General features: G+C 39.8%; 1 protein-coding gene across 1 annotated transcript; it reads left to right on the top strand.

Annotated features, from left to right (window-relative positions):
• The first annotated feature begins 646 nt into the window (after window positions 1-646).
• LOC114496309 (peptidyl-prolyl cis-trans isomerase A-like) lies at window positions 647-3,126 on the top strand. Its single transcript, XM_036027490.1, has 2 exons — window positions 647-806; window positions 1,741-3,126. The coding sequence occupies exons 1-2, from the start codon at window positions 647-649 to the stop codon at window positions 2,370-2,372; spliced, it is 792 nt and encodes a 263-aa protein (XP_035883383.1). The 3' UTR covers window positions 2,373-3,126.
• The last annotated feature ends 9,936 nt before the right edge of the window (window positions 3,127-13,062 follow it).

The raw sequence follows: 13,062 nt of genomic DNA, 5'->3' as shown, positions 1-13,062 counted from the left end.
TTATGAATCCATTGAGCTTTTAGAATAGTTCATATTGGAAATTCTATATTCAAGAAAAGAATCTACGAAATGTTAAATCATCAAAAGAAGTTCAGAGTCACTTTGGTCCATGTCAGTAACCAGTGACACAGGTATTGGTGGGGACATTCTATGAACTTTAAGAGTGAGTCTAACACTGATTCCAAACTGATTGGTACAGATGCTCATAAAATTGTGTTAAATATACAGATCAGCTGTCCTTAATTTATCCTTCCCCAGCGTCATGTGGAAGTACCCACCAAGACTGCAACCATACTAGAAACTAAAGATAAGAGGAAACCCGTGTTAAAATCCATTGTCACTAACTCCATTGTCAATCATTTGATACAGTGACTGAAATTAGCTTCAAGGTAGGCAGGAAAAAAGCCTCAATTGAGTCACTGCATCTAAGGACAAAGGTGCTACACTACCTAGAAAATCAAACCCCTTATTGCCCAGAAATATTTGAGGCAGCTAGAGATTTATGCCCATCCCTCAGTGTTCCTCAGCTTCTTGCTTTCACTTGAGTCTTATTCTTGCCGGTTTCAATTTTGGTACAGCTGCAGGTTCAGGAGGTAGGGGCATTTTGCTCCCTTGGATGTACAGCCATACAGAGAAAGTCTTACAAATGGTGAGAGTGAAGGATCCCTGGATTGTAGCGAATGCTGGGAGAGCGTACAGCACTTGTAAAAAGAACATTTGCCCGACTCTAGCAAAGCCAGATTATCTAAGAATCAGAGCAGAGGAGGTTCATGCCTTAGTCCAACAGGCACTAGGCTTGACTCAAGGTACTTATAAGGCCACATCTCTCCAAGTATAGATCTGAAAGGAACTGAGCTCCCTTGTGAACAGGGAGAAGGGCCAAGGGCAAGTGCAACCCCATGGAAGAGTTGTTAAAAGCAGGAATTATGGAGGAAGATGGCCTGGCTTTAAATCTTGTCTCTACTACTGACCAGCTGTGGTCCTGGTCAAATTACTTAGTCACCTGAAGCCTCAATGTTCTCAGATGCAACGTGTTAGTAACTTCTCCACATTGATAAGATGATGTCTGTAAAACACTTTGCACTCTGTCTTGCACAAATAAGTGTTTAGGCGATTATTTTTTCATTTTTATGAGCCATAAAGAAAGAATAAGTTGAGATAAACAGGAGGAATGAAAAGGGTGTATCCTGAAATATGCAAAAAATAAATGGAAACCCCAAATGCATATTACCATAAAAGATACTAATCAGCATAACTGACACTGTGGAAAACACTATTGGTTATATGGGTAATTTGATCACTCTCCAAAAATGTGGAGAAAAGAAGTGAAAAAAATAGAGCAAATGAAAAATGAGAATGCAGCCTTTGAAATACATTGAATAAATACATGTGCCTTCCCTAAACCCAAAAATAAAAGGTAATAAAACTTTGCTGAGCCAACCAAAAGAGCTAAGTTTATTCATTGATACTATTTATTATGTCTATACAAGATTAATGAAAACTACTTGTAATGAGGCATATTTAAATAAGGTATATCTTAAAAATTTTAAGTTTCACATAATTAGATATTGGAAGGGAGTATGCAAAAGAATCATTATTTATAGTTACATTACTCAAAACTCAGAGCATGTAAGAACAAATGGAAAAACTATTAATGAATTCAGAAAGGTGGCTAATTGCATAATAAATATACAAAAATTAATAAAACACTTGATCATTAGAAAATATAATGGAAAAAAGATTTCATTCACAATAGCAGTACTACTATTACTAATTTAAAAAGCAGTGAAATATATGTGACAAAATTTACAGGAAACAGGACCTTTAAAAAGAAAACTTCAGGCCTTGCAGATGCTGCCACTGCCCCTATCTTCCCACACCCAGCCACGGTCAACCCCACCGTGTTCTTTGACATCCCCGCCTATGGCAAGCCTTTGGGCCGCATCTCCTTCAAGCTATTTGCAGACAAAGTTCCAAAGACAGCAGAAAACTTTCATGCTCTGAGCACTGGAGAGAAAGGATGTGGTTATAAAGGTTCCTGCTTTCACAGAATTATTCTGGGATTTATGTGCCAGGGTGGTAACTTCACATGCCACAGTGGCAGAGATGGCAAATGTATCTCCATCTGTGGGGAGAAATTTGATGATGAAAATTTCATCTTGAAGCACACAGGTCCTGGCATCTTGTCCGTGGCAAATGCTGGGCCCAACACAAATGGTCCTCAGTTTTTTATCTACACTGCAAAGACTGAGTGGCTGGATGGCAAGTGTGTGGTCAATGGCATGGATGTTGTGACAGCCATGGAGCACTACAGGTCCAGGAATGGCAACATCAGCCAGAAGATCACCATTGCTGACTGTGGGCAACTCTAATAACTTTGACTTGTGTTCTGTCTTAACCACCAGACCATTCCTTCTGTAGCTCAGGAGAGCTCGCCTTCACCCCCACCTGCTTGGAATGTTTTATAATCTTCGTGCTCTCGATGCAGTTCATTGGGTTCCATGTTTTCCTTACCCCCTCCAAGCCTAGCTGGATTGCAGAGTTAAGTTTATGATCATGAAATAAAAACTAAACAGCAAGCAAATAAAAATTAAAAAAAAAAAAAGAAAACTTTATCCTGGAAGCCTCAGGCAGCACCCTGATGCTCTTGCACCTACGGGGCCTGCCTGAACCCAAATACACACAGGCTGGGCCCCCCACCCTGATGCACCCTTGGCCTCCAGTCCATCATGGTTGCATGAGGAATCTGGTGGTGAACTGGTCCTTTGTCACCTTGCCTTGCTCTGTGGGTCTCCAAAAGGCAGTGGGTGCCAGCAGCTGCACAGCCACATAGCACAGCTGGTCCTCTGGGACCCTAGCCATGAAGGCGGGCCTCCACGGTGCCCACACCAAGCCCACAGGTAGGCCACCCCAGGCAGGTGGTGTCCTGCCTCTCAGGGTGCTCCACCCCAAACAGCTTGCTGACAGTGCCACCCCTCGGCCAGTTTCACAGAAAAAGCTCATACACATTTATCTACACTCTAGATTCTATGGGTGATCTTATTTCTGGAAGTGGTGTAAATTATGTCTGACTTTTTAAATGAAGGGGTAATGCACAATAAAATGGAGTTTTTATACCTTTAAAAAGGAAAAAAAACTTTAAAAGTTTCCTGGGAGACATAAAAGAATACTCAAAGAATTCTTGGTCACATGTAAAGATTTTCCTTCTCATACTCTAGAAATTCAAAGTAATTCACACCAAGATTTCCTTAGGAGATTTCAGAAATCTGAAAAAAAAAAGTTTCTGAAGCCTTTTTTTTGCGGGGGGGTGGGTAGTTGCAAATAGACAGAAAAATTCAGGGAAAAAATTGAGTTGGAACAAGTCCCGGCAGCTAGAAAATTTACCACCTTAGAGTTACTAAAGTAGAGCCTTATTAGCCTATGAGTAGCTAGATCATTGGAACAAAATAGAGTCTAGAAATGCTTCTCACTATTGTGAGTAATAAAATTGGCTTTTCAGTGGGGGGAAAATTATTCAATAAGAGAACAACCTGCCTATTTGAGACGTGAAAAGGGTCTTAGAATGTTACTCAAAAGCCAAAAATATAAAAGAGCAATGTAGGGAAAGTATGAAAAGACCCCCAATACCAGGTAAAAGTTAATAATCTTGAAAAAGAATTCTTCAAATTAATTAGTAAATAATGAATGCCCACCAGAGGGATGGACCTGAGTAGATAATTCATGCAAGCACAGGTACATGTACCCAGTACTTATGGAAAGAGTTGTCAACCTCATTAGTAATACAAGAAATGCCCACTCATGGACCGTCAATGGGAGTATAAAGTTTCTGTTGTGGAGAGCAGATGACTTTAAGTTTAAAATATGAATCCCCTTTGACCCATTAATTTCACCACAGGAATTTATCCTAACGTGGTAGACATGTCTGTAGAGGCATGCTTCAAAATTGTTTTTATTGCACCATTGCTTATCATAGTCAAATATTGGAAACAACCTAAATTTCATCAATTGAGTGATTAAAAAGCTAACATATTCATACAGTGTAGCTTTTATTTTTAAAAGTATTTATTTTTAACATGTTTTATTGTTGTTCAAGTACAGTTTTCTTCCTTTTCCCCACACCCCTCCCCACCAACCTGGCCCTTCCCACCTCTCTCCCGTTTCTATCCTGCTTCTTATTGTTCATGTGTCCTTTGTAATTGTTCCTGCAAAACCCTTACCCTTTTCCCCTAGATCCCCTCCCCTCTCCCCTCTGGTCACTGTCAGCCTGTTCTCAATTTCAGTGTCTTTGGCTATATTTTGCTTGCTTGTTTGTTTTGTTGATTAGGTTCCTGTTAAAGGTGATATCATATGGTATTTGTCTTTCACCACCTGGCTTATGTCACTTAGCATAATGCTCTCCAGTTCCATCCATGCTGTCACAAAGGGTAGGAGCTCCTTTCTTTCTGCTGTGTAGTATTCCATTGTGTAAATGTACCATAGTTTTTTGATCCATTCATTTACCGACGGGCACTTAGGTTGCTTCAAGCACTTGGCTGTTGTAAATTGTGCTGCTATGAACATTGGAGTGCATACATTCTTTTGGATTGGTGTCTCAGGGTTCTTAGGCTATAATCCTAGAAGTGGAATAGCTGGGCCAAAGGCAGTTGCATTTTTAGTTTTCTGAGGAAATTCCATACTGTTTTCCACAGTGGTTGCACCAGTCTGCAATCCCACCAATAGTGCACTAGGGTCCCCTTTTCTCCACAACCTCTCCAACACTTGTTGTTTGTTGCTGTGTTAATGATAGCCATTCTCAACAGTGTGAGGTGGTATCTCATTGTGGTTTTAATTTGCATCTTTCTGATAGTTAGCAATTCTGAGCATCTTTTCATGTGTCTCTGGACCCTCTGTATGTCCTCCTTGGAGAATTGTCTGTTCAAGTCCTTTGCCCAATTTTTAATTGGGTTGCTTGTCTTCTTAGAGTGGAGTCATATAAGTTCTTTATATATTTTGCAGATCAAACCCTTGTCTGAGGTATCATTGGAAAATATGGTTTCCTGTATGGTTGGTTCTCTTTTCATTTTAATGCTGTTTTCTTTATCTGTGCAGAAGCTTTTTATTTTGATGAGATCCCATTTATTTATTCTTTCCTTTATGTCCCTTGCTCTAGGGGACATATCAGTAAAAATGTTGCTGCGTGAAATATCTGGGATTTTCCTGCCTACTTTCTCCTCTAGGACTTTAATGGTGTCACGACTTATATTTAAATCTTTTATCCACCTTGAATTTATTTTTGTGTATGGTGTAAGTTGGTGCTTGAGTTTCATTTTTTTGCATTAGCTGTCTAGCTCCCCAACACCATTTGTTGAAGAGGCTATTTTTACTCCACTTTATGTTGCTGCCCCCTTTGTTGAATAGTAATTGACCATAGAGACTTGGGTTTATTTCTGGGCTCTCTGTTCTGTTCCATTGGTCTATGTGTCTGTTCTTATGCCAGTACCAGGCTGTTTTGATTACGGTGGCATGTAATACAGTTTGATATCAGGTATTGTGATCCCTCCTACTTTGCTCTTCTTTCTCAAAATTGCTGCAGCTATTCGGGGTTGTTTATGGTTTCATATACATTTTTGAAGTGTTTGTTCTATATCTGTGAAATATGCCATTGGTACTTTAATAGGTATTGCGTTGAATCTATAGATTGCTTTGGGTAGTATGAACATTTTGATGACGTTAATTCTTCGGATCCATGAACACAGTAATGTTTCCATTTGTTTGTGTCTTCCTTGATTTCTTTCTTCAGTGTTGTGTGGTTTTCTGAATACAGGCCCTTTACCTCCTTGGTTAGATTTATTCCTAGGTATTTTATTTTTATTGTTGCTATATCAAATGGGATTTTTTTTCCTGATTTCTGCTTCTGATATTTCATTGTTGGTATACAAAAATGCCTTTGATTTCTGAATATTGACTTTGTATCTCTCTGTTTTACCAAATTCATTTATTAGGTTGAGCAGTTTTTTGGTGAAGTCTATAGGATTTTCTATGCACACTATCATGTCATCTGCAAACAGTGACAGTTTCGTTTCCTTTTTTCCAATTTGGATGCTTTTTATTTCCTTTCCTTGCCTGCTGTAGCTAGAACTTCCAATACTATGTTGAATAGGAGTGATGAAAGTGGACAGCCTTGTCTTGTTCCTGATCTTAGTGGGAAAGGTTTTAGTTTTTGCCCATTGAGTATGATGTTGGCTGTAGGTCTCTCATATATGGCCTTTATTGTGTTGAGAAATGCTCCCTCTATTCCCACTTTGGTGAATGTGGGAATGAGTGTCGTACCTTATCAAATGCTTTTTCTGCATCTATTTATATAACCATGTGATTTTTTGTCTTTCCTTTTGTTTGTGTGATGTATTACGTTTATTGATTTGCAAATATTGTATCATCCTTGCAGCCTTGGGATGAATCCCACTTGGTCATGGTGTCATACAGTGTAGCTTTTATAATGACCATGTAGATCCATAGTTACTAATATGGGAAGATGTTCAAGGCACAGTATTAAGAACATTATGTTTAAAAGGCAGATACAGAATATGGGGTCAGCTTTAGCTTAAGTTGTTCCTTCATCATGGCAGACACTAAAAAGCAGATACAGAATATGTATAATATAATTTCACATGTATACAATTGTCTGCATTTACTTATACAGTTCAAGAGATACCTGATAGATGTTTATCAAACTATTTTGTCTTAATGGAGTTATAAATATTCCTTCCAATTTTATTTTCCAACATTTTCAAATATTTTTAACAAAAACTTATTTCTGAAAAATTAGTAGCTAAATTCTATTTAAGAGAAATGCTTTCTTAAATAATATTAGTCTCTAAAGAGTTTAATATCAAAAATAAAAATAAATGACTGACATTAAATTTCAGAATCTATATGCCTATATCTTTATATAATTGTATAACATTCAGAATTAGTTCTGACCTGTGCTGGTAATTTTTTATTTATTCTTTTGAATGTTCTATAAAAACTGTAGTATATTTGTAATAATTGGGTCATAACAATTTAGTTTATTCTTGTTTTTATTTTTTATTTTTTAAAGTATATTTTATTGATTATGCTATTACAGTTGTCCCATTTTTTTCTGCTTTATTGCCCTCCACCCTGCACCCCCCCAACAGCACCCCCCCCGCCTTAGTTCATGTCCATGTGTCAGACATATAAGGTCTTTGGCTTTTCCATTTCCTATACTATTCTCAACCTCCCCATGTCTATTGTGTATCTACTATTTATGCTTCTTATGCTCCCCTTCCACCTCCCCACTGACAACTCTCCATGTGATCTCCATTTCTGTGATTGTTCCTGTTCCAGTTGTTTGCTTAGTTTTTGTTTTTGTGTTTTGGGTTCAGTTGCGGATAGTCGAGTTTGTTGTCATTTTACTATTCATATTTTTTATCATCTTCTTAGATAAGTCCCTTTAACATTTCATATAATAAGGGCTTGGTGATGATGAACTCATTTAACTTGACCTTATCTGAGAAGCACTTTATCTGCCCTTCATCCTAAATGATAGCTTTGCTGGATAGAGTAATCTTGAATGTAGGTCCTTGCCTTTCATGACTTGGAATACTTCTTTCCAGCCTTCTTGCCTGCAAGGTTTCTTTTGTGAAATCAGCTGGTAGTCTTATGGGGACTCCTTTGTAGGTTACTGTCTCCTTTTCTCTTTCTGCTTTTAGGATTCTCTCCTTACCTTTAGTCTTGGGTAATGTAATTATGATATGCCTTGGTGTGTGCTCCCTCATGTCCAACTTCTTTGAGACTCTCTGAGCTTCCTGGATTTCATGGAAGTCTGTTTCCTTTGCCAGATTGGGGAAGTTTTCCTTCATTATTTTTTCAAGTAATTTTTCAATTTCTTGTTCTTCCTATTCTCCTTCTGGTACCCCTTTGATTCAGATGTTGGAATGCTTAAAGTTGTCCTGGAGATTCTTAAGCCTCTCCTACCTTTTTTGAATTCTTGTTTCTTCATTCTATTCTGGTTGAATGTTTATTTCTTCCTTCTCTTCAAATTGTTGATTTGAGTCCTTGTTACCTTCATTTCACTGTTGGTTCCCTGTATATTTTCTTTTATTTCAATTTGCATAGCCTTCACTACTTCCTTTATTTTGTGACCATACTCAACTATTTCTGTGAGCATCCTGATTACCGTTGTTTTGAACTCTGCGTCTGATAGGTTGGCTATCTCTTCACCGCTTAGTTCTGTTTTTGGAGCTTTAATCTGTTCTTTCATTTGGGTCATAATTTTTTGTCTCAGGGCACCTGTTACAGAGTAAGGGGCAGAGCCCTAGGTATTTCCCAGGACAGGGCAACCCACATCACTGCATTGTAGTGCTGTATGGAGGGGACTGCTCCAAGAGGGAACAGTGCTGCTTGTTTGTCTCTCTGCCAGCTTTCAGTCATTTCTTCTGCTACCCACAAGAGGTTTGGGCCTTTTTGGTGCTGATTCCCAGATGGGTGGTTTTCTGTACATTCTAGGACCCTGTGGGTCTCTCCAACAAACCCTCCCGTGAGGCAAGGAGTTTCTCCCACCGCAACCCCCACAGGTTTTTTTTCAGTCAGAGGTTTTGGGGCTTTATTTCCCGGCTCTGGAACCCCAGTTTATGGGTTGAGCAATCTGTCTTGCTCCCCAGTTGTTCCTCCCAGTTTATCCGCACGCAAATGTGAAGCATCCCACTACGCCAGCCATGGCCTTGTCGGGTATCCTCTCCACCTCCGCTGCCCATCTCCATCCCTTCTACCAGTCTGGATGAATGTTTCTTCTTTAGCTCCTTGGTTTTTGGACTTCCATACAGTTTGATTTTCTGGCAGTTCTGGTTATTTTTTGTTTTTAAATTTGTTGTTGTCCTTCTTTTTGTTGTATGACGAGATAAAGTACATCTACCTAGGCCTCCATCTTGACTGGAAATCTCCTTATTATTGTTTTTAAAATAATAAATTATCCTTAGAAAATACTTTATTTTGTTTTTAAAAGATAAAATATTCTTCAGGTTATGAGAACTATTTGATCTTGAGAAAACTTTGTGTTTACATTTCTAGTAATAACTCATTTTTAATTCATGATTAATAAAAAATTCAAGATGAACTCAAACTTATCAATTTGTTTTGGATGTTTAGTTTGATTACAGCATCCATCTGAAATCCAATTTTAAGCACCACTTCTAATCAAAGCACTTTTAAGAGGTGTGACAAATGCATTTGAACAGAGTTGTACCCGTGTGTTATGTGGTAAAATATTATTTTGCTTGGGACTTACCACTGAACATTATTCTCTCTCACTATTTATCCATGTAATTTGATTTTTTAAATTTCTTGCAGTTTCTTTTATTCTGGAGTAAGTTTTGAGCTTATTAGTTGGTTTCACATATTCTTGTTTACAGAGCTATCACCATAACTTCTAAGTGCTTCACAGACTATGTTCTCTTCTATGTCAAACTACATTTCCACATAAATGAAAACTAGTGAGTAGGGGAATTCCTTGCCACTTTATTGTCATCCTGCTGCTTAACCAAATGAGGAACACTGTTTTTAAGTTTGTTGCACCTAATGCTAGGCAGTTTACCTGGAATTTTTTTCACAATGAAGAAAATACTAACCATATTCACACTTACACATTTATTTTCATCCTTTTGTCTTAATCTACTCTTTCACCGGAAGCAATGACCGTTCTTATTAAGCATAATTTCTCTATCTTTTGTCTGAATTCCCTTGCTCTGATCTTCTCATGAAATCTCCTGTATCACATATCCCCTGAGTCCTGTAGCTTCATCTTCTACATAAAAATATAAACATCTCAACTTCTTTCCCATCCTGACTTTCAGAACATCTTTCTGCTGACACCCTTGGTTATTCTCAGTGTTCTTTGCAAACGTCTCTTCTCGCAATCACATCTTAAATGTTGGTTTGGTGTGCTGTACTTTCTTTTTCCTCTAAACATTTCTCTTAACTGGCCTCACAACCCAGATATCAGATCACCTTTGTGCTCTCAAACCTTTGTCTCCAGCATCTTCTAGGGACCATATGGACTGCCTGCTAGAAACTGATGCAGGGTGGCACCTGGGGAGGCCAAGAGAGGCCTCAACCTGATCCAGGTTCTTATCAGAGAACAAGAAAGGATTCAAGAGTGTGATGGGAGGATTTAGCAACACACAGTAAATTTATTAAAGTAATAGTACATACTGGAGAAGTGAGAACAGGTGACCTCAGAGAACAAGAAACCCAGTGGGGTCTGGGTGGAAGGTTTTTCTTAAACGTGGGTTGGGGGAGAATAGGGTGGTCCTTTGCTTCTGATGCTGGGAGGGTGACTGCTGACCCAGCTTATCTTTGTATCTCCTCTCCAGGTAGCTCTTTCTTTTTGGTCCTCCCAATTACAGGAAATTGGAGAGGGGGATATGGGGGAGCAGGTGGTCAGTGAAGGTCTGTGATGTTCCATAAGACAGAGGAGAGGGTTAGAGTTTGAGGACTTTGTTCCCTATTCTAACTTTCTTGCCTCAGAGTTACTTGGATGTTTCAAACTTCTCAAAATCAATATGCCTAGAATTCAATGCTTCCCAATCACAAACCTGTTCTTCTTCATGTATTTCCTATCCCAGTGAATAAAGACAACAGGTACCCAGTTACCCAAGTCCAGCAGTCACTCCGAGCCCTTCCTTCTCCCATGTGTCCATCCCTGCATCCAGCCAGCCACAAGGCTTAATGGCTCCTGTTGTCCTTGTACCTACAGAGCCTGCCTCACTGCCAGTGCCTGGGTCTGCACTCTTGTTGCTTCCTGCTTGGCTTCCCATGATGCCATCCTTACTGACTGCTCAGCCATTAGCCTTGCCCCATTCTAAATCCACTGGTCACACACTACCAGTGTGATCTTTGTAAATGCCTGATTAAAATCCCTTAATGTGTTTTAGGAAAAAAAATATAAACTCCTTAGCCTTGCTCAAAGGCCCAGCTTCTTTAGCCTCACTCTTCAGTGTATCCCATTTTACCAACCTGCTTGTACTTCCTTAAATTTCTCCTCCTTTACAAGTCTGTTCTTTCATGCCTTTCTTCATTCCTCAACCTACCTAGATCTCTTTCATCCTTCACAGCTCAAGTAGCATGACTGCTCTGATCAAGTCCTGTCCACCCTGTTGGTGAAGGGGGGACCTGCATCCTAAACACTGAGATGGCCAAACACACAACACCCAACACTGGTCAGATGAGACTGACAACAGCTATTAGTCACGTAGAGCCTGGGGAAGAAGGCACTGGATGCGAGGAGGCAGGCCACATGGGTATTGCTCTTGGGAGCAGAATAAATCAGAAGGGGTTGTAGGTGGCAGGCTTTGTGATAACCAGAGGGTAGCGTAGCCCCTGATTCCTATGGAGTTGGCGGGTGATTGGTTTGGCTGAAGAGTTGCACAGGCTGGCAGAAAGGTGAGACTCAATAAATGGAGGACAGGATGGGCTGTAGTCAGTCCAGCCTTTCGAGGAACGAAGTGGGTGGAGAGCCTTTCTTACTGTGGGGGGCATATCTGGCTAGAGTAGGGAAATTCACAGCTAAGCCTTGTTTTTATTGATTGATTGATTTTTTTAAGGTTAAGTGCTCAGTAAAGGCTAGCTGCCATGATTATTGGCTTGTCTTCTCTTGTTATTTTCTTCATTTTGCATCACAGAGAACTGCTCATGTTTGAGATTAATCCCAGAAGCACTACGTCCCTGAGTTTGTAATACCTTAAAATATTACTACCCTTTGTTGCTTTGGTAAACCTGGGAGATTGAAAAATAAATGAGTTAAACTGGACAGCATCCTGGCATTAGCACCCAGCATATTGTAGGCCAGTGATTTTCAGATGGTTTATTATGCATAAAACTCACTTGGAGTACTTGTTTAAAATGCAAATTCACAAAGCATACCACCTGTAATTCTTATCCTGGGGTAATATGGGGTCTAGACATTTGCAAACTTCAACAAATGCCCTTGGAGGTCATAAGAACACTGCAAAAGGCCCTTAACTTACCCTTGGCTCCTACCCTGCTGCTGCTCTGTTCCTTGTCCTCCTCCCATTCTCTCTGCTTCTCCTCCTTTAGGAGCAGAGCCTTTAAGGCAGCACATAAAATTTCAGGCCTCATGATGTGATAAGGCAATATGATAATCTCTTACAGGAAGTCCTCTTTGACTACCACTACCCAGAGTTAGGCAGACTTTTCTTGCTCCCAGAGTACATCTGAACACCTGCCACCCTGCCAAGGGTATTAAATTTTCTTTGGAAGAAGATGGGCCTGCACATACACATGTTCTCCAAAGAGAAACAAACAAACACACTTTACACTATGGCAATGTGCTATTTATTTTCCTGTTTCCCTGACTAGGGTGGTATAAATTTCTCGAGTGCAGGGACTGTGCCTTTCATTTCCTAAACCCATTTCTGTGCCTCACACATAGAGGGAACTTAGGAAATGTTTATTGAATAAATAAATATTTATTATTCACTGAGTTGTGGAACATACCTTAATTTCTGCATGAAAATGTACTCACAATGCACTTTAAAGTTAAAATGTCAGAACACGATGATTTTACTAAGGAACAGGGAATTTGCAACCAGGGGGACCCTAGCACTGCTCATTTTCCCCCGGGGAGTGCCAGAGGCAGCCTAGGGACTGGGTGCACACTAGGAAGTGAGTAGAGCTCAGGTTCTTGGAGCCGCAGGGCCAGGGAAAGTAGACTTGATCTAGATAGCCTGGGGGAAGATTTCTTTGGGAGCTGGAGCCCTGACTCAGACCCTGGATTCCCTGGAAGCCTAGAATTTGTGTTGCTACTATTGCATGGACCTCATTTGCCTGGCTTCCAGCCCCCAGGTGGTGTGAACTGGGAAAATGTAAATTGACACACCTTGCTAAAGTGACTTGAAAGAGGAGAAATCAGCTTCCAGAGCAGAGGTAGTTTAAAGTCCTTTTTCCCTTACTTATTTTCATTATACCTGTTCTTTGACTTCATTCAGTCCTCCCACTCATTTGATGCCTGATTGCTTCTCAGTCTGTTGGCCTTGGCCAGCTCTC

This window comes from Phyllostomus discolor, chromosome 5 (assembly GCF_004126475.2).
Source record: "Phyllostomus discolor isolate MPI-MPIP mPhyDis1 chromosome 5, mPhyDis1.pri.v3, whole genome shotgun sequence".
NCBI lineage: Eukaryota > Metazoa > Chordata > Mammalia > Chiroptera > Phyllostomidae > Phyllostomus > Phyllostomus discolor.
The sequence above is the reverse complement of the archived record's forward strand: the minus strand, read 5'-3'. Positions and strand labels throughout refer to the sequence as shown.

What these genes read in the sequence shown, in the direction of transcription:
- LOC114496309 (XM_036027490.1), top strand. Translation starts at nt 647, where the DNA reads ATGGTGAGAGTGAAGGATCCCTGGATTGTAGCGAATGCTGGGAGAGCG. An exon ending in GGCACTAGGCTTGACTCAAG is followed by an intron (nt 807 to 1,740) that starts GTACTTATAAGG and finishes AATGGAAAAAAG; the next exon opens with ATTTCATTCACAATAGCAGT.